General features: G+C 34.1%; 1 protein-coding gene and 1 non-coding gene across 2 annotated transcripts; one reads left to right on the top strand and one right to left on the bottom strand.

Moving 5' to 3' along the window:
* Positions 1-1,119: 1,119 nt before the first annotated feature.
* Trnae-uuc lies at positions 1,120-1,192 on the top strand. Its single transcript has one exon. It is a non-coding gene; the product is annotated as a tRNA-Glu (tRNA).
* A 1,970-nt stretch (positions 1,193-3,162) lies between these two features.
* On the bottom strand, positions 3,163-18,534 carry LOC106661914 (exportin-5). Its single transcript, XM_014385669.2, has 19 exons — positions 18,343-18,534; positions 17,686-17,955; positions 14,183-14,413; positions 13,931-14,095; positions 13,611-13,754; positions 10,486-10,623; positions 10,171-10,416; positions 9,953-10,090; positions 9,724-9,867; positions 6,796-6,981; positions 6,476-6,721; positions 6,203-6,412; positions 5,711-5,941; positions 5,383-5,640; positions 5,167-5,290; positions 5,012-5,097; positions 4,517-4,951; positions 4,305-4,436; positions 3,163-4,231 (listed from the first exon to the last, which is right to left on the bottom strand). Exons 1-19 carry the CDS (start codon positions 18,382-18,384, stop codon positions 4,088-4,090), a joined length of 3,570 nt encoding a protein of 1,189 aa, XP_014241155.1. The 5' UTR covers positions 18,385-18,534; the 3' UTR covers positions 3,163-4,087.
* Positions 18,535-19,670: the final 1,136 nt, after the last annotated feature.

The raw sequence follows: 19,670 nt of genomic DNA, 5'->3' as shown, positions 1-19,670 counted from the left end.
CGCAATCAGTATCTATGCATCGTCAAAAAGACTTTATTTGTAATTTGGTATAAGCTGTCGTTATAAGAAGATAATGGTAAGAAATCGAGTATCAAGAAAATATGCGGTGCATAAGAAAGAACAAGGATTTAATTATACGAACCTTACATATAAGTTCACTAATTTTGTGGTCCGCTTGACCAATTAATACATTACAATTAATTAAGGTTTTTAGTTTAGATGAAAAAAAGTTAATGGCACGAGGGGGATTCGAACCCACGATCTTCGGCTAGATACGCCGCTGCTCCACTACTTGAGCTATCGTGACCTCGATCCACTCGGACATCAACTTCCCATCTCAAACCCACCTTATGAGTTTTCCCTCACCTTATGAGCTTACATATAAGCTTGCAAATTTGTTTCCAATGTGGAAAAGCACATTTTGGCCCCCATATGGTAGGTAATAAGGTTGTTAGAAAGAAGTCTTGTGGTACCAGAAGAGGTAGGCTTGTAGGTGATGTGACAATGACGACAAGTAGGGTGAGAGGGTAGAAACACCATGGTAACTACATGCTAAGTGGACCATTGTAATCGACACCTCGGTAAATTTTGGACCATAGTGTCATTGCAATAACAACTAAAGGTGATGGAACAAAAAGGCACTCACTGAGCACATAATCCAGCTTAGTGGCACTATCTGTGGAATGGATTGATTGGTAGATAAATTCTTAAATATTGAGACTGAGAAGGTAGGACATTCCCAATTTATTAGAATAGGGCATATCAAGCTGATTTGGAAACAGTGAACACCCCTACCATGTCTTAGAACGCTACTTGAATGGGTTGGAGGGTAAATACATTTCTCATCAGCAGTCACTTAGGTTAATTATACCTGATGAAGGATTATCAATTATTTTGTCATCCTAGTGGAGCAAGTTTAAGTACATAAATAGGTACAAATTGTATTTTTAAATACAAGTATGAATCCAAGAAAGGCCACGAGTATATTTTGCTGAGGAACTTTTGTTTATAATCTTACAATTAATTAAGGTTTTCAGTTGAAATAAAAAAGTCAATGGCACGAGCGGGATTCGAACCCACGATCGTTGAGATGGGAGGTTGGTATCCGAGTGGATCGAGGTCACGATAGCTCAAGTGGTAGAGCAGCGGCGTTTCAAGCCGAAGATCGTGGGTTCGAATCCCGCTCGTGCCATTGACTTTTTTATCTCAACTGAAAACCTTAATTAATTGTAAGATATTAATTGGTCAAGCGGACCACGAAACTAGTGAATTTTGTTTATAATAATTCTAGTTCCATAACAATAAAAATCACATCACACAAAACATAAAACAATCATTACCGAGTCCTCACATCAAACATTTCTACATAGTCTAATTCTTCAACAATTTAACTTTCCTTTCCCTAATTATCCCCGTCTATATAATTCTGATAGGATAATCAGGCTGAACCAGTACCCATTCTTTCCCATTGTCGGCTCCTTTTACCTCAAACAAGCCGACTCATATAAAAATGTCTTTCTATGCCGTCTTCCTTCCCCACCCCTTCAAAATCCAATGTACACAAACATAAAACATCAATATCACACTGGCACTCTCAACACGACACACAATAATGACACATCTACACAGAAAACTAAACTTTGAGTGAGTACAAATACAACTCAATACTTTGAGTGATTTAAAATTTCTAGCATTGTATAAATTCACTTTTTTCACATCCTACATGTATTTGTAACATTGGCACGATAAAGAAAATGTTTTTCTAGACCTACATCTCACCAGACCGCATCTCACAATCTCCAAATTATTATTAACTAACAGTCACTAAACACCACACATATAAATAAAAAAATGTATAACAGTCTGGTTTAATTTTTATGGTTTATTAATTTCAAAAATCACCTATCTATGGGAACATTTTTTCATTATTCCTGTGGTGTTTCTTACATTCTATGACATTTATTTAATTTTAAATGAAGTATGAAGTACAAGTTTTTAGAGATCTTAGAAAAATACCAGTAAAGATAACAATAGCCATTCATTAGGGGGGCATCAGTGGCCGCAATGGTTGACACGGCGCTCATCACTGTAAGGTGAAGGTCCCAGGTTCGAATCCAGCAACCCTTTGTTCGAACCCGACATACTTACAAATGTTTTTTTTTTTTTTTTTCAAAAGCACCAGCACCCTGACAGGGACCGCGGTAGCCGAGTGGTTAGCGTGAGAGACTCGGCTCATACACGCCGCGGTCGTGGGTTCGATTACTCTGGCCCTTTTTTCACGACACCCCCCCCTCCCCAACCAAATATGAACACATACAAGAATCGTCACCATGGCTAATATGCATAGATCATAAGGGAAAAAAAAACCAGTACCGTGAGGGTTTATATGACCTCTGCTGTTGCGAACCCTCGTAAAAAAAAAAGAAAAAATAGCCATTCATTAAATGGTCATGGTGTATGCTAAGAATCAAGTTACACCTAGTTACCGGTTTCAAAAGTTCTTTGTTCTTGTTTGGCAATCGTATCTGCAGATTGAATTTCTTATATACTCAAGTTTGTATTTAATTCAAAGTTAGGCAATGAGTTGTACATTATAATATAAAATATTAGTTTTCCCATACCATACTTTTTATGGTCCAATGATGTTCTAAACATGTTCCCTCATTCTTGAACAATTACTTAGCTGGCAAAACATTTTTAATCATTGAATTAAACCTGTAGTTTGATCATCTGTCTGACCAAAGAAAAACGTCAAAATTCATTTACAGACTGTCAGACAATACGAGCAGGAATAGACTAAATATTAAAAAAAATAAATAATAATAATTGAAAATTATAGATTTCGTAACAAATTCCAGCATTTTGTTAGCCATTACTATTAAAAAATAAATTAGTTTTTAAAATTAATATAAAAATAAAAGTAAAGTAATTCATCTAAGATCAAGAGAATGACCAACTTACTGTTGGGCATTATGGATGAATGATTAGAACCACTTGACAATATTTTTCCAAATTAAAATCAAATAAAAGTGTGGATTTGAACCGCAAGTGCAAATAAGTCAGATCACATGGCCACAGCTGTCCCCGATTCACACTGGTGATATTACGCACTGGAGAGGGGGTTCTAAAATGAGATTTAAATAAATAATTAGCTTTTATATATATATATTACTTCAATTTTATTCTGTATGCACGGGCAAGGAATATCAAAGTAGACAATTATCAGTTAAACCTTAATCTTCCCCATATTTATATCACTTGGATTTCCTTCAAATAAGGAAAATTTTAAGTTTGTTCAACATACTGATAGTTCGCGCACATTTTATTTACAAAGACAAAAAATTTATTATTATACAAAAATTCACGCAATCGTAATGAAACTAAATTTTTATAACAATTTAAAATCACTGAACAAAGATTTTGTTCCTTATTTACAAAAAGAAAAAATATTAAAATATATATATAATGATTACATTTTTATTCCATGAACGTACCTCTGTTCTACTGGACAATAAAAATATTTTATGATAATTAAAAACAAAAGAAATTTTGGCTCTTAAATCAAAATTTATGAGCAAAATAAAAAATAAAAGACTGAAAGAAGTTAATTATTCATTTCCAATGTATTATATAAATTTTGTGATCGGATCACAATAAATTAACTAACATCACAATTTATTCAAATTAATGGTCCACAGTAGACAGTCTAGTAAAAACTTTAATTTGTAATTTATCTTCAAAATAAATGCTTCTCATTCAGTCAACAATATTTTTCAAAAACAACTTATTACAGGTCAAAATGAAAACAAAAAAGAGGTCTTTAGATAGAAAAATAAAAAGGAATATTACAAGTAGTAGCCATTTTGTCCTAGGCAAATAACCAGTGTGGAATGTATGGCTTGGGCATTTGTTCTGTAAAGAAAAAATGAATGAAAAATTTGAGCTTACTCAGGAGTAATAAAACAAAATGGCAATAACAATCCAATAACAAAAACAATAAAATTAACACGTTGTCGATCGCAGGACATATTCGACGAGGGGTGCAAAGGACTAGTACAAAATGAATTTTTCTATTTATCAACAATGGCTACATCCTGAACAAGCTTGACAGGCCGTTCTCGTTAGAAGCAAGAGGATCCAAGCACAGCTTCTGCTTGTTGTTATCCAGCCTAGGCAAATCCCGCATCGCGACTTTTTTCCGAAACAGCTGCCCCATGTTTTGGCCAATTAGCTAGAACATAAATTTAATAAATAACAGCAAGTGCTATTTAGGTAAATAAAAAATTGTATTGAATGTTACTCACAGGGCTTGTGACCTTTTTAAACATTTCTTTTTTGGCTTTATCCACTTTATTTCCTTTCTGGACCTCTTTCATCATCCTGTCATCAAGTTTCTGTAGATCGAAGACGCTCACATCCGGTATTTGTTTCATTACCTTAATTCAAAATCAACATTAATTTGGTTTTTATACGATACATTCAATTTAAAAAAACATCGCAATAAAGAAACATTCACCTGAGGAATATTTGGTGCTATTGGTCTTAGGATTCCGTACAAAAGGGTACCGAGTACAAGTAAGGAACCTAAATTGGCATCGTGTTGTCCGTGCTGTTGTAAACCGAGTAGTACAGCGGAAATGGTGTGAGCCGCTAACTCCGGCCCCACTTTTCCATTTTGGACGAGAAACGATATAACTCCGCCTACGAGTCCTGTGCTCTTCAGACTCGCAGTGCTGTCGGCCCAGGACAACGCGCTGAGAAGGCATAGCGTGACGGCATGGCAGGTCGTGTCGAATTGTAAAACTTTGACCCCCAGTTCGCTAATCGCTTCGCTCTGCTGCGGTGGTTTAACCTCGGTCTCTTCGGATTCCATAACACCGTAGAGTAAAACTTTTAACACATCTAAATACTCCCTAGTCAAAGTTCTGTTTAACATGTCCTCTAACATTTCCTACAAAGGGATGACTCGTTTCAAAATAAATCCATTTAAAGGAAACACTTCTGATCTTACCTGAGTATCTTTATTTTCTTCGTCTAAGCTTCCGTTTTCATTTAATTCAGATAAGTGTTGCCATCTTGCAGTTAATCTAGTGTACACTATTTAAAATATTTCAATTATTTATTAAATGTTTAAATTTTTATAAACGTTTTATTTAATACACTCACTGTATGGTGTAAAATGAGCTAATACAGGAAGAAGAACTGAATCGTAGCAAGTAACTGGACAACTTGTAACCAAAGATTTCATGAAAACCCTTACCAATACCCGTAATCTATAATCTGGAACATACTAAAAAAACAAATTATTTAAATATTGCGTCAAAAAAAACAAAAAAAACAATGATTATTTCAATATTAAACATAAAAACAAGGGCAAATTACCTCTAAATTAGTAAGGACAGAATTTGTCAGAGATAAGGCAAGGTTTTGCACATGGTAAATATCATGTGCAAGAGAATGGAAAGCATTGGCCAGTGTGTGTGAAACGTCGTCATGGACGCTGGAAATAAAGTTCTGCATCCTTTGGAGGGGGGTCGTCTCGCCTTTTGTATCGCTCCCCATCGTATCCGATGATCCGCATCCGATTCCTAAAAGATTCTGCTTTTCCACTTCAAGCATTAAATAAGCACCTTTGTAACCCTGAAAATAAACGTTTAATTAACGCGTTACTTTTTACTTGTTTTCAATTTTATTTGATAAGAAATTTTACTTCAGATATTTGAGCCATTGCGGGTGGTGTTGAAAGCCCATTGAGGACATTTGACAACGCCAAAAGGCCGGGAAGAAGAGGCAAAACATGAGGAGTCGCCGGGTTTCGGTAAATCGGATTTCCGACTCCTGTAGTACAGACCAAAAAACCACCTCTGGCTGCGAGCTCTGGGTCAGACGGCCACATACACCTTTTCACAACAGCCATCATAACATCCAAACACCACATAATCTATAAAAAAAAAAAAAAAAAAATTAAAAATTCATATTTGTAAAATAATTATCTATTTATTTATTAAAAAGAAAATCTAATTAAAAGGTTTATAATAATTTCAATCACTTGATTACGGAATGTAAGACGAATTTCTCTTCAGGATGGGATTGTTTCTAAACCAAGAAGTCCTTTGCCAACTGTGAAACTCAAATATTTCTTGGAACGCACAACCTCATATTAAAACTTAAATTTAAATTTAATTAAAAGTTGCCAACAGACCTGAGAACGATTTTGTCCATTTGTGTCATCAGTACTGGGTTCGACAGGTGGTTTGTCCAATCCGACATAAGACATGAAAGCACTTGTTGAAACGAAGGCTGAATTTGTCAGGCTAAGCCAAGGCTGAGAAATTGGAGTAATGACTTCACCGATGAATTTGCATTGCCTTTCATAGTCGCATAAATGGTTGCTTATTAACAATAGGGCTTCCTAAAACATATCTCGCATTAATTAATTTTAAATTTGAACGGATCGTCAAAAAGTTTATATTACCTGTAGACATATCGCCTCCATCGTGGATAGCGTATGGGGTTTACTCTGCAAGCTAGCGACTATGCTGTGAATCCGGGAAAATACAGGGAGTAACAAAAGGGGATATTTTTGCGCTATTTTGATCATTAATGAAGCTGCGTGCCTTCGTAGATTTTTGACGCCTCTCGACCTTTGATTTTTGGGCTCCCCAGGCAGTGTGAAGACAAGAGTAGCGAAAATTTTGTCGAGCACTCTTGGCAGATAAAACTACAAACATTATTCAACTAGTACAATTACAGAAAAAAGAAAGAAAAAACATAATTTAACACAGTGCTACTTACTGCAGTAGTTTCAGGAGGTGCCATACTGAGGAACACAAACAGTGCAGATATACAGGACAAAATCGCTGAGAGAACTAGAGGATCAGTAGGTTCTAAAGCTATACAAAGGTCAAGGAGGCTTAATCCGCTTGCAACATCAGGCCGTTCCTTCGCCATCACAAGTTTTCCCAGAACAGCATCTAATGCCTAAGAATAAATTACATATACATTGGTTGCTGCTTAATCTGTTGTAAATTGGACTAAGATAAATAAGATCGAGGGGATATTTTTACATAAAATTTTTTATATTTGTAAAAGCATCGAGGAGGACAACAAACAAAAATTCAAAAATTGTAGTCAAACTTTTGGCCTATTACCTTCGTCAGGACTATAATCTAAACTTGAAATTAAAACAAATATAGAAAAATGATTTTTCCACACACAATGCATGGGAAACTGCAACATTAGTGGGGCCAATTCTTCTTCACGATAACGCCAGGCCAGATTTCACAAAGTCAATCCTGCAGAAACTTGTAGACTTAAGCGGGGAACATTCTTACCCGATGCAACGCTATGTTTTGCTACCCAATGCTACCCGACGCCTTGTCACATTTTGGTAGGGCGTGCACACCTATACGACATCAAGCGCACACCACGTACAGTCACACAGCATGTATCACAATCGCTTCTTTTGTTCTTAATGGATTATTATTGAGTTAAATTTTATAAACACAACCATGTAATAAATTGTTTGTTAAACTTAATTGTTTTAAATAAAGTTATTCCGGTGTTTTGACAAAGTTTCTTCTTAACCATCATAATTAAATATGTGTAGAGATTAGTGACCGTTAATCTATAGTTATTTAGATATCGTGAGATGCGGTCGGGAGTGATGTAGGTTTCAGAAAAACATTTTCTTTATCGTGCCAACGTTTCGATCTTTTATTGAGATCATCTTCAGGGCCTGGGATTTACAAACAATGTTTACATTTAACAAATACATTTAGGATTTTTTGTTAAATGTAAACATTGTTTGTAAATCCCAGGCCCTGAAGATGATCTCAACAAAAGATCGAAACATTGGCACGATAAAGAAAATGTTTTTCTGAAACCTACATCACTCCCGACCGCATCTCACGATATCTAAATAACTATAATTAAATATTTTTTATAAAAACTCATGAATTTTTGATCTCGTTTAATTTGGTTTACATTAAAATACGAATGTTGTAATTAATATAACGACAAAATTACATATACTTAGTTTGAAATAAAACTACAAAAAATATGAGTGTCCTGTTCTGAAGCTACTCGACAAAAATGGTGTAATTTTATGAATTGGAAATAAACTACAAAAACTATGAGTGTCCTGTTGTGAAGCTACTCGACGAAAATGGTGTAATTTTATGAGCAAAACCATGAAACAAATTGTTAGTTAAATTTTAAAATTTTATGAGCACAACTATGTAATAAATTGTTTGTTAAACTTAATTGTTTTAAATAAAGTTATTCCGGTGTTTTTATAAATTTTCTTCCTAACCATCATAATTAAATAATTTTTATAAAAACATGAATTTTTATCTCGTTTAATTTGGTTTATATTAAAATAAGAATGTTGTAATTAATACAACTACAAAATTAAAGTTATTCAGATATTGTGAGATGCGGTCGGGTGTGATGTAGGTTTCAGAAAAACATTTTCTTTATCGTGCCAATGTTTCGATCTTTTGTTGAGATCATCTTCAGGGCCTGGGATTTACAAACAATGTTTACATTTAACAAATACATTTAGGATTTTTTGTTAAATGTAAACATTGTTTGTAAATCCCAGGCCCTGAAGATGATCTCAATAAAAGATCGAAACGTTGGCACGATAAAGAAAATGTTTTTCTGAAACCTACATCACACCAGACCGCATCTCACGATATCTGAATAACTATCGATTAACAGTCACTAATCTCTACACATACAAAATTAAATATACTTGGTTTGAAATAAAACTACAAAAAATATGAGTGTCCTGTTCTGAAGCTACTTGACAAAAATAGTGTATAATTTTAAGAATTTGAAATAAACTACAAAAAATATGAGTGTCCTGTTCTGAAGCTACTCGACGAAAATGGTGTAATTTTATGAGCAAAACCATAAAATAAATTGTTAGTTAAATTTTATGTGCAAAACTATGTAATAAATTGTTAGTTAAATACATTATATCAAAAAATTGTATTCCAGTTTTGATAATTTTTCTACCAAACCATTAAAATTAATATTTTTTTAAATAAAAACTAATGAATTTTTGATCTCGGTTAAATTGGTTTATATTAAAATAAGTATACTGTAATTAATATAACAGCAATAATAAATGTAGTTTGAATAAAAATATGAGTGTTCGGTACTTTTTTTTTCGACTGTACTCGATGATGCAACCCGATGAAAATCTGGACAGTGGGGATCGCAGAGCGTAGAGTAGGGTAGCGTTGCATGGCATCGGGAAAATGTGCACGAGGGTAACACAAGCTTATGGAAAATTGGACTTTGGATTTGCATCTGGTAAGTGTTTCTGGGTTTAGGATATGAAACCTTACCGCACCCTCCATATTTCACCCGACCTCTCATTTTGATCACATCTTGACGGATAATGTTTTTAGAGAATGCGGTGAAGTTGAAGAGTCCAAATAAACATTTTTTTGTAAGTTGAATAAAAGCTTATTACTCAACAAAAATGTATAGATTGTGTTGGAAAATATTTAGAATAAATTCTCTTTTATAAAAACTAAGAATTAAATTTAATTTGAAAAGAACCAGTTCAAAGAAATTATGTGCTGTAAATATTTTTGTCATTGTTAGCCGTATTCAAATCCATTTACTGCAAGTACCTGGCTGACTTCTTGACGAAAAAACAGGAAAAAATAATTTGCCATAAAACTTAAGATTTGTATTTTTTCTTACCACAGAACATGCATCCCATTCCAGATAAGATAGTGAATTTTGACTGCACACTTCTGTATTTACATGTGTCACCGTTTTTTGTATTTGCGCGCCAAGCCATCGTTCAACATACGAGTAAGTTACAAGCGGGGAAACTAATGTTGCCTGAAAACAAATTTAACAAACATATTAGTTACAACAATTATAATTTATAAGCATACAGCAATAATTAGAAAAATAAGAATAGTACTTGTTTAAAAGTGTCCACCAGTTCAACTCTAAACCTATGAAAAAATCCATTGAACTCATCTTCCGCATCGTAGTCCATTACAGCATATGCTTCTGGGGTATTAGGTTCAACATTTGATTTTGATGATGGGTAACGGACCTTAAAAAAAGCATTAAATTACACAACCAAGCAAAAATTTAATACAAGGCATAAAGATAAAGTCGTGTTTACACGCATACCTTTAAAATTTTTGGCCCAGCAGCTTCAACCCATTTTGGAACAAAACTGAGAAACACGTCGTCTTTAGAGATCTGTTCGTGCTTCATAAGAGATATCCACAAGGAATTAGCGTAGTATACAAGAGAAAGTGAACTGTGCCTTGTAAATGTCACTATGGCCTCGAGGTACATCTCAAAATTTGGAGGTCTCGGTTCCGTTTCCTTGCTCCACAATGAACACAATTGAGTACCTAAACTTGTTAATACCTATAATGAAAAATATTAATTGGGTGTGCAATTTTTTTTTTTTAAGGATAATAATTTTTTGACAAATACCCTAGTGAGTTTTTTAAGAAACTGATAATTTTTATGAACTGATGTATCGGCAGCTTGAAATATGCACCTCATAGCATCTTCACTAAATAATATCAAAAGCGGCCTTCTTTCTTCTACTTTTCCTTTTCTAGAAACAATCTATAACATATGAAAAAATAACATAAATTTTTTTTTGTCTCAAGTCTATTTAATAGACAATTTTTTAAATATTTTATTTGAACCAACATTATAATCAACTCTGGGAACTCAAAAGTTAAAAATGTGTTACATAAATTTACAGTTGTATGGTGGCCATTTTCCCTTCTCTTAAATATGGGATATTTATTCAAATTGTCAGTTTTCAATGAAACAAGCTCTTAGGTTTCTTCAATAATGAAATAATACCAAGAAATAATCAATATTTAAGATGGTTTTTATGTGAGATTTATGTGTTGAGGTCTGTGTGAACCTTCAATTTGGTCATTTCTGATCATCCTGATTTGCCAATCCATACTTGTACTGGGCTGGTGCAAAAATAAGGCAGGTTTTAAAAAGGCAAACAAAACTGTTTTTAATTTGAATAAAACAATGGAAATCTATTCCAAATATTTTCCACCACAATCTATACATCTTTGCCAACGAGTAACAAGCAGTTTTATTCTGCTGACCTAAAAATCTTTATTTTGACTATAAAGTCTCAGAGGACATTTTCTGCTTCACCGCACCACTACAAATTTTATTCCTCAAAAGGTGATCAAAATGCCTAAAAAAGTGGAAGTCTGTAGGTAAGAGATCAGATGAATATGGAGGGTGCGGTAAGGTTTCATATCGGAAGTCTGTAAGTTTCCAGAGTTGAGATGGTGACATTTGACCTGGCGTTATTGTGAAGAAGAATCGGCCCCACCAATGCTGGACAATGTTGCAGTTTCCCATGCATTTTGTCAATTTCTTGGCAATATTTCTCTGTTGTGTTAGTTTCACCATAATTATGGAAATTATAGTGACCAACCCAGCAGTTCACCACCAAACAGTCACTATAATCCTGTTTGGGGGTAGGTTAGATTTCAGTGTTTGGCACTTTATCCTTGTCCAATCACATATGCCTCCTGCTATGATACAGAATCCATTTCACATCCCATGTGATGATTCGTTCAAGAAATGGATCATTTTGACGGTGCAACAGAAGATACGAGCAAATTTCTAAGCGTTGATTTCTTTGGGCTTCGGCTAGTTCGTGCGGTACCAATTTGTCGAGCTTCTTTACTTTACCAAGTGCTCCAGATGACTAACAACAGTTGAGTGGTCAACACTAAGTTCTTCTGCAATTTCCCATATTGTCTTATGTAAATTTACTTCAATCAACGTTTTGAGTTGGTCGTCGTCCACCACAGAAGGCTGTCCGCGACCTTCTCTGTCTTCGAGATTGAAATATCAGAAACCATCACTGCACTGTGCATTCGCTAATGCTTTCTCCCTCCCCAAACTGTTATTGATGTTACATATGGTTTGGGATGCACTTCCCTCAAGTTTAAATTTGTATAAATAAATTTGATGAAAATCTAGTTTGGACATAGTTAATTTCGCACTGTTCCTCACTCATAAAATTCGATATAACTAAAATGTTTTGTATAAAATATAACAGTAAAGTATTTATTATAATCCATAAAATAGATTTGAGGTTTTAACTTGGTTTATATGACAAGCACCTGCGAAAATAAAACAAATTTTCAAAACCTGCGTTAATTTTGCACCAACCTAATATTTATTCCTTAATTTCACTAATTTCGTGGTCCGCTTGACCAATTAATACATTACAATTAATTAAGGTTTTTAGTTGAGATGAAAAAAAGTATTTATACTTTTACTACTAATATTTATTGTAGATCATGGCACTTCCCAATCATCATGGATGTGTACATTTTGTCCACCCACAAATCCACTTTTTTTTTTTTAAATGTCTTTATAAAATATGCTTATTAGCCAAAGAGATGTGTATATATTACATGCGTAAAAAAAGGGCCATTGGATACAATAAGATTAGAATGCACAACTGCAGGGTTTAAGAGCCGAAATTGTATCATTCTAACCACCTACCTACCATGGTCCCCAATAATTAAAATTATGAAATGTTAATAAAATGTATCTAACAAGCTTAAAATCTAGTATTCACAGGGACTATGAATTGACTATTGCAATTCAGAATCTGTGCTACATTCATTGCTTGTCCACCACCAGACAAGCACAACAATAAACCGCATCCATCACGATTCATGTTGCAGTATAGTCCTTTGCAACAAAATTATGGTACAACTTTCTCTCTTCCATTTTTGAAGTGTTCAAAGGATCATTCTTACACTGATCCCACATGAAATAATTTGTGAATCTACAACTTTCTGCATTTATTGTTATTTTCATGCAAAGACGGTTGAGAGAAAAAAAAATTAGTGTTATGATCAGGACACAAAACACGACCTTCACCTCAAAATCCTAGGGAGCTTTAACCACTTGAGCTATTGCGATCTCTACCCCTCTCACCAAAATGAATTATTTGAATTTCCCCTTTACCACCAATATTAAAACTTCGCAGCATCATTTAGTTGCAATACAATGTATGATTAGCAATGGGAGTTTTAATTTACTATCCTTTGATTATTTAATTATCAGCTTATTATTATTATTTCCAAATTTTATGCAAAGTTTATTGAGAAGAAAAATTAGTGTCACGAGTGAATTCAGGACCTCATAATGATAATGATAAATCATTACTTCGTGTAATGTCGGTTCAAAGAATCCCAGTGAATATTAGGCTTAGCCAACTAGGATAGGAAAGAAAACCTGGAAGATCAGAAATGACCAAACTACTATTTAGATTTAGCTTATCAGCATTTTTATAAAATAAACTAAATAGAAATCCTTATTTGTTAGAAAATAAGCCAATATTTTTATGAGTGAATAAGAAAATACTGAATCTTTGTGAGTACCAAAAATAGAACCATAGAAAGACCAAGTGGTCAAAAAGTATTATAAAAACAATTCTTGTTAGCCCTAAAATAATTTGACATTATTATCTTCTTGACTGCCAAAGATGACAAGCAGACGTTTTATTTCTATGTGGAATTAATGAAGAAGAGAGCGATTTTACTGACCTGCAGAAGGCATTCGGCTGCTCCGTCTTGAAAAATTTCGTTATTTAATAATAGGCACAGTATCTGCAGCAGTCTTCCTTCTTCTGCCATTATGTGAACCATCGATACCCATTCGACAAATCCACTAAGTGTAAGTAAAACAACCTTACAACAAAAGAAACTTTGTTAACAAAATGTAAGTTTATTGTTATTTTATTAATGATATTTACTACAGTTCAAGCACAACTGTGATTATCATAAAATAATAACTTAAAATAATATAAACAAGAAAAAAAAAAAAAGAAGAAGAAGTAAAAGAAAAAAATATATAATTTAATTACCAGAACCACCCGGGCGTGAGAATTCGCAACCGGTAAATTACCCAAATTACTCTGATATAGTTCGTAATGTTTTTCTATTAGGCCTCTAAAAAAAGTGAACAAGTCTGCCATGTTCAAAGTGAGCGCTTGATATAAATCTTTTCGCCTTTGTATCGATTCGAGATTCTATAAAAAATTAAAATCATTATACAGATAGTTTAACAAAAAAAACATAAAGAGTTGCGCAGATAAAATTTAATTTAATTGGCTCACTTGAAGAACAGCAACGTCTTCAACAAGCCTCAGTAAAACGTGGAGTACGAGTTCGGTCTGGACGCACCCCTTGGAACTGCATTCGTTCAATTCCGCTAGCAAAGTTCCCCATTGCTGAGGCCATTCCCTTTTTATCATTTCGACGACAACTCTCGACAGGACATCCCTCATATGCGCCTCGTCCTCCAACAAGGAGTCCATACCACATTCAACCAATTTCATCGCATTTTCCTGCACATAAACAAATTTAGAAAATTAAGAACAATAAAAATGTTTAGAAATGATGAACGTGGGGCGAGTATGTAAATTCAATTTTTGTAAACGATGACTCTTAATCACAGATTTGTTCTTTTTAACGATCCAAATTTCAAGCATTAAACGCTCATCGTCAGGTTGAATAAATGACAAACACAACCCTAGCATGAATTATAAGCCCTGCCAACTTGTGAGAAAAACCTGAATTACAACTAAAGTAAATATCCTAATAAATACGGTAGTCAGCCAAATATGTCATTAAAATATATCATATATTTCATACATATATAGCATAATATTGTTAAATATTACATTTGACATACACATTAATCACTAATGTGAAATTCTTCTCTTATAGTATTTATTAGGATGATAGTTGTGTTCTAATTCTCACATTCAATTAAAATTGAATGGCATTAAAAGGATCAGCAATTCATTCTTACAATTCATGTCTAGAGACGTAGTTATTTGTAACTCTTTTAATGCTTAATATACAGATCGTTGTGTTTCAATAAATATAGAAATGTAATAAAAAAATTTTAACTCATCCAAGTTTAAATAATAATGATAATGGAATAATTTTATGAAATTGATTTAAAGTGGCAAAGAAGAAATGTGTAAGTTATAACAAACATTGGATCCAAATTTACAAAGGTATAACTATGTAATAATTATTGATTAATTAATTGTTAAAGGATTAATTGAAAGTTTTTTTTTTACCATAAAGCATAATACTTAAAAAATCTACAGCTCAATTGGTATAAAAAATATTTTAAAAATAGCTTTGAACAATACTGTTTCTTACTTCAAACTTAACATCAAACCAAATTCATCCCAAGGAACATACCAAAAGATTTCTTTTTATAGTTTGTGAAAATTGTCAAAACACAAAACTTAATAGCAAAAAAATAAAATAAATAAATATTGATTACCGATTTATTTAGCTCAACTTTATATATGTATTGACAAATATACACACTAGTACACAATTGAAAAAAAAATTATATATATACACAATATATGTATATAAAAATCCAAAAATTACTAAGAAAGTAAACAATGTAAAACTAAAACTTACGACACTTGGCAGACAAAAAATGAAAAATCAGAAAGGCAATATTATAGTTGGTAGAGAAGAAAGAGTAGAGGGCTGGGAAGAGCAGAGGCGAGAAATAGACAAAAGTTAAAAAAAAACTCCCAATGAGACGGAGGAGATATTGTGGCCGAATGGTTTTCAAGAAAAAACTGTTGCAATTTAAGCAAAAGTTAGAGGCCAGATTGTGAACAGAAGAAAGTGGTTCACAGATGAAAAGGACATGAAAGGAAGGATGTGTGAGGTGTTGTCCATTTCCTATTCACATTTCACATTTATGTTACTACTCACACGGTCGAGCTAGAGCTCTTAAAATGCGGAGAAAAAAAAAGAATAAAAGAGAAAGCGAGAGAGAGAGAGAGAGAGAGAGAGAGAGAGAGAGAGAGAGAGAGAGAGAGAGAAACAATGCATCACTGAGCCTAGGGAGCCTCCAAGCCCGAAATAATTTGTCAAGTCTCGCAATGGTTAAGAACACATGAACTTAAGTGCAGACTTTGTAGTGAAGAAGAATCTGGCAAACAATTCTTCCAACCAATACATAGTAAAGCACATGCATAGACCAACCAATGTTTAAAATCAAAAACATACTTGAGACATTGTGCAATATTGCATTGAGAGGTCATGCAAATAAACAAACGGAAATTAATATTACAAAATTAATTTTCATTTACGCATTTTATGTGTTGTAGGTCCACTGAACAATGTCTAAACAATATATGTACATAACTAAAAAATTAAATTGATATATTTACTTGACCTGAACAAGCCCTACTCTTAATCTATCAAACCATTTAGACGCAAAAATCATGTAACGGATTTTAATGACGGAAGATTTTAGATTAAGAAAATAATAGTAAAAAGTTGTTGGAAACAATATATATTATTTGACAACAATGTAAATCTGAAAAAATATAAAGAAAAGATGTGCAACCTGAATCAGAATTTAATTAGCATATTTTAATTAAGACAATAATTTTAAAAAAGAGCAGAAAGAGCCTGGAAATACACACGTAAAATACATAATATAGGTAAAAAATAAAAGTTGGAAAAGCTTATGAAGTTTTTATAATCCAGAAAAGATCCAACAAAAAGAGAAGCAAGAAATATCTACTTTTAATAATTCCCAGAAGCATTTCTCTATGAATTTACTCCATAATGAAATTTTAATTAAGGCATATCTAATGGGTCTTACTGACAGCTGGCCATCAAGTGGCTTAGCCTTATTAATTATTACTTAATTTTGCATTAATTGAAAATACACACAGGAAGAATGCACTGGCTGACTCATTAGGATCCCAATTCCTGAGACATCAAAGAATAATTAATTCGAATAATTAATATGGTCAATTCTGGCCACTAAACAAACACGGATTAATTAATTAATTAAAAGAAGTAATTACTTCACTAATAGCCCCCTGTGGCCACTTCATAAGTCACCGAGAATCGAATCCTGATTACACGGCATTTGAAAAATGACAAACAGCGGGAAAAATTCCAACAGTTGAGTGGAAATGGGAAGTTGGTGTCCGAGGGGATCGAAATCACGATAGCTCAAGTGGATAGGACAGCGGTGTATTGAGCCGAAAGTCATGGGTTCGAATCCAGCTCATGACACTAATTTTTCATCTCATCAAAAAACGGATGAAAATTATTCAGAGATTGTGAGATGTGGTCTGGTGTGACGTAGGTTTTAGAAAAACATTTTCTTTATCATGCCAACGTTTCGATCTTTCTTAAGATCATCTTCAGGGCTCAAAGTGTTTGTTTTCTGCGTAATTGTGCCATTCTTGTGTGTCGTGTTGAGAGTGCCTGGGAGGTTCGACACACCACACACGTTAGATGAAAAGAATAATTAATTGGAATTTATTAAGTGAAGTAACTAAAGTAAAATTGAAAAACCTGGCAGTGCCTGTGGAATTTTATTAAGCAAAAGTATTTTAAAGTGGTCTGACAAGAGTTGTCCACACTCAACAGGTAGTTGGATGTTAGTTTTCATATCAATTATTATTTTTCTTTAATTATAACATAGCATATTAGACCCAATGGATTGTCCAAGCTGAAAAATATGCTGTCAAACTATGTAGGATTTTATTTGTTGACCATTTTTATGTTCGAGTTTACTGTAGATTTATATAACATGCTATTTGTCAAATACCTTAATAAATAATTTTTCTCCGTGGTTCAAATTATACCAGCGGTACTTGATGCAGTGCTCCATGAGCTGGAGGCCGAAGTGCCTGACGAACTGGGAGTAGTGAGGCCTCTGGGCGAGGTAGAGGCCGCATTGGATGCAGAATGGGCTCTTCTCTTTGAAGACCTCACAGGCGTTGTACGCCTCGAGACGCTCGGCCTGCGAAGCGTTCGGGTTCATCGTGAGCTCGACGGCAGCAGCCAGCTGCTCCGCCATAGCGCCAATTTCGTTCATCTGGAAGAGAATATTTGAAGGGATGAGCTTTTAAGGGCTTTTTCGAGATAAATCCGCCGTGGCCGGGGTTTCCGAACGGCGAGAGGACGTGGAGAAGGTTTGTTTTGGTCGGGGAGGATTTCCAGAAACATGTGGCGAGAAGGCGTGAAGCCGACCGGGGGAAGGAAACCCGTTCGCTCGATTAATTAGCCGGCGTGGCAATTCGGCCGTAAAAAGCTCGGCTACTACTCGAAACTCGTGTTTATCAGAATACGCAATTCGTGTGACACCGGCTCAACGGCTGGCAGATCTTGCGAGACGTGTTGCATTCCCCGGACACGGCGGCCCTCGTGCTTTTCCCCCATTAATGAGAAAAACGTGTCGTCCCTGTCAAAAGCTGCGCTTTACCTGGGCAAATGGGACTCCTCCGGATTCAGACTTCAAAGCCATAATTCAAACCCATTTAGAGTCCAGTGGAATTTGAATTCAATCAAACCGAACTTCACGCCATTTTAACACTTCCGCTGGGCATTTTCTAACCTCAGGATTGTTTTCAGGAATTAGGTTATTATTGCTCGTTGCCTTCCTTCGCCGCCAAGTTCAACCACTTTCAAAGTTCAAGCCCTTATTTACACAAAATATTTCATTGCCAAATTAATCATAAATACCTTCAATCAGTTTTTGTAGAAAAAATCAATTTTAAAGACTAAAGTCTTAATATAAGTTTAAAAACACATATTTTCATAAAAATAATACATTGACAATGGATAAAGTATAGAAAATTTATTTAAAGTATAAACATAAGAGCACACTCATATTCCCTCTCTCACTCTTAATTCTATTTATTTTCTTTCTTTTATCTCTTACATTCGCTCTGTTACCCTACATATACAATAATACATCATTCACTTGTTTTTGTCCTTCTGTCTTACACACCATCTTTCAGTCTGTTCTCTGCCTGTTTTTTTTCTTTCTAGCTGTCTTCTATCACATATTAAGTATTCTATCTTTCACTTTGTCCATCTACATCTTTTTTTGCTCATTTGTTCTTTCTATCTTTCCTACCAAGCTGTCCCTTTTTTACTTTCTCTCTCACTTTTTATTAAATTTAGTCTCTTTCTTTTATCTCTTACATACTCTCTGTTACACTCTTGCTCTTTCTATTAAATACATCATTAACTTGTTTTTTGTTCTTCTTTCTCTTTTTTCTCACACACACACACTTTATTATATTTGCTTTCTTTTCTTTATCTCTTACATTCGCTCTGTTATACTCTCTTTCTTTCTACTAAATACATCATTCACTTGTTTTTGTCCTTCTGTCTTACACACTATTCACTGCCTCCCCCCCCCCAGCTGTCTTCTATAGCATATTAAGTATTCTTTATTTCTTTGCTCATTCGTACTTTCTATCTTTCCTTTCAAGCGGTCTCTTTTATACTTTGTAACTCTCTCACTCTCTCTTTCTCACTCTTATTTATATTTGTGTTCTTTCTTTTATCTCCTACATACCCTCTGTTCCACTCTTGCCCTTTCTATTAAATACATCATTCACTTGTTTTTTTGTCCTTCTTTGTCTTTCTTCTTTCTCTTCATTAATTTTTTCTACACGTCTGTTTCTTTTTTCTAACTGTCTTCTATCGCCAATTAAGCACTCATTTTTCACATTGCATGTCTACATCTTTGTTTGCACACTCGTCCTTTCTGTTTTTCCTATCAAACTGTCTCTGTAACAC

The sequence above is a fragment of the Cimex lectularius genome, unplaced genomic scaffold, assembly GCF_000648675.2.
Source record: "Cimex lectularius strain Harlan isolate CLEC.00 unplaced genomic scaffold, Clec_2.1 scaffold34, whole genome shotgun sequence".
NCBI lineage: Eukaryota > Metazoa > Arthropoda > Insecta > Hemiptera > Cimicidae > Cimex > Cimex lectularius.
Note: the sequence above shows the minus strand (reverse complement) of the source record. Positions and strands in the feature narration are given on the sequence as shown.

Excerpts from the sequence above, each read along its gene's own strand:
- LOC106661914 (XM_014385669.2), bottom strand. The coding sequence starts at position 18,384 with ATGGCTTTGAAGTCTGAATCCGGAGGAGTCCCATTTGCCCAG. Across the intron at positions 5,291-5,382 it reads CTGTCCTTACTAATTTAGAG|TATGTTCCAGATTATAGATT; the intron begins GTAATTTGCCCT and ends TTGTTTTTTTAG. Across the intron at positions 5,098-5,166 it reads AGCTCATTTTACACCATACA|TGTACACTAGATTAACTGCA; the intron begins GTGAGTGTATTA and ends TATTTTAAATAG.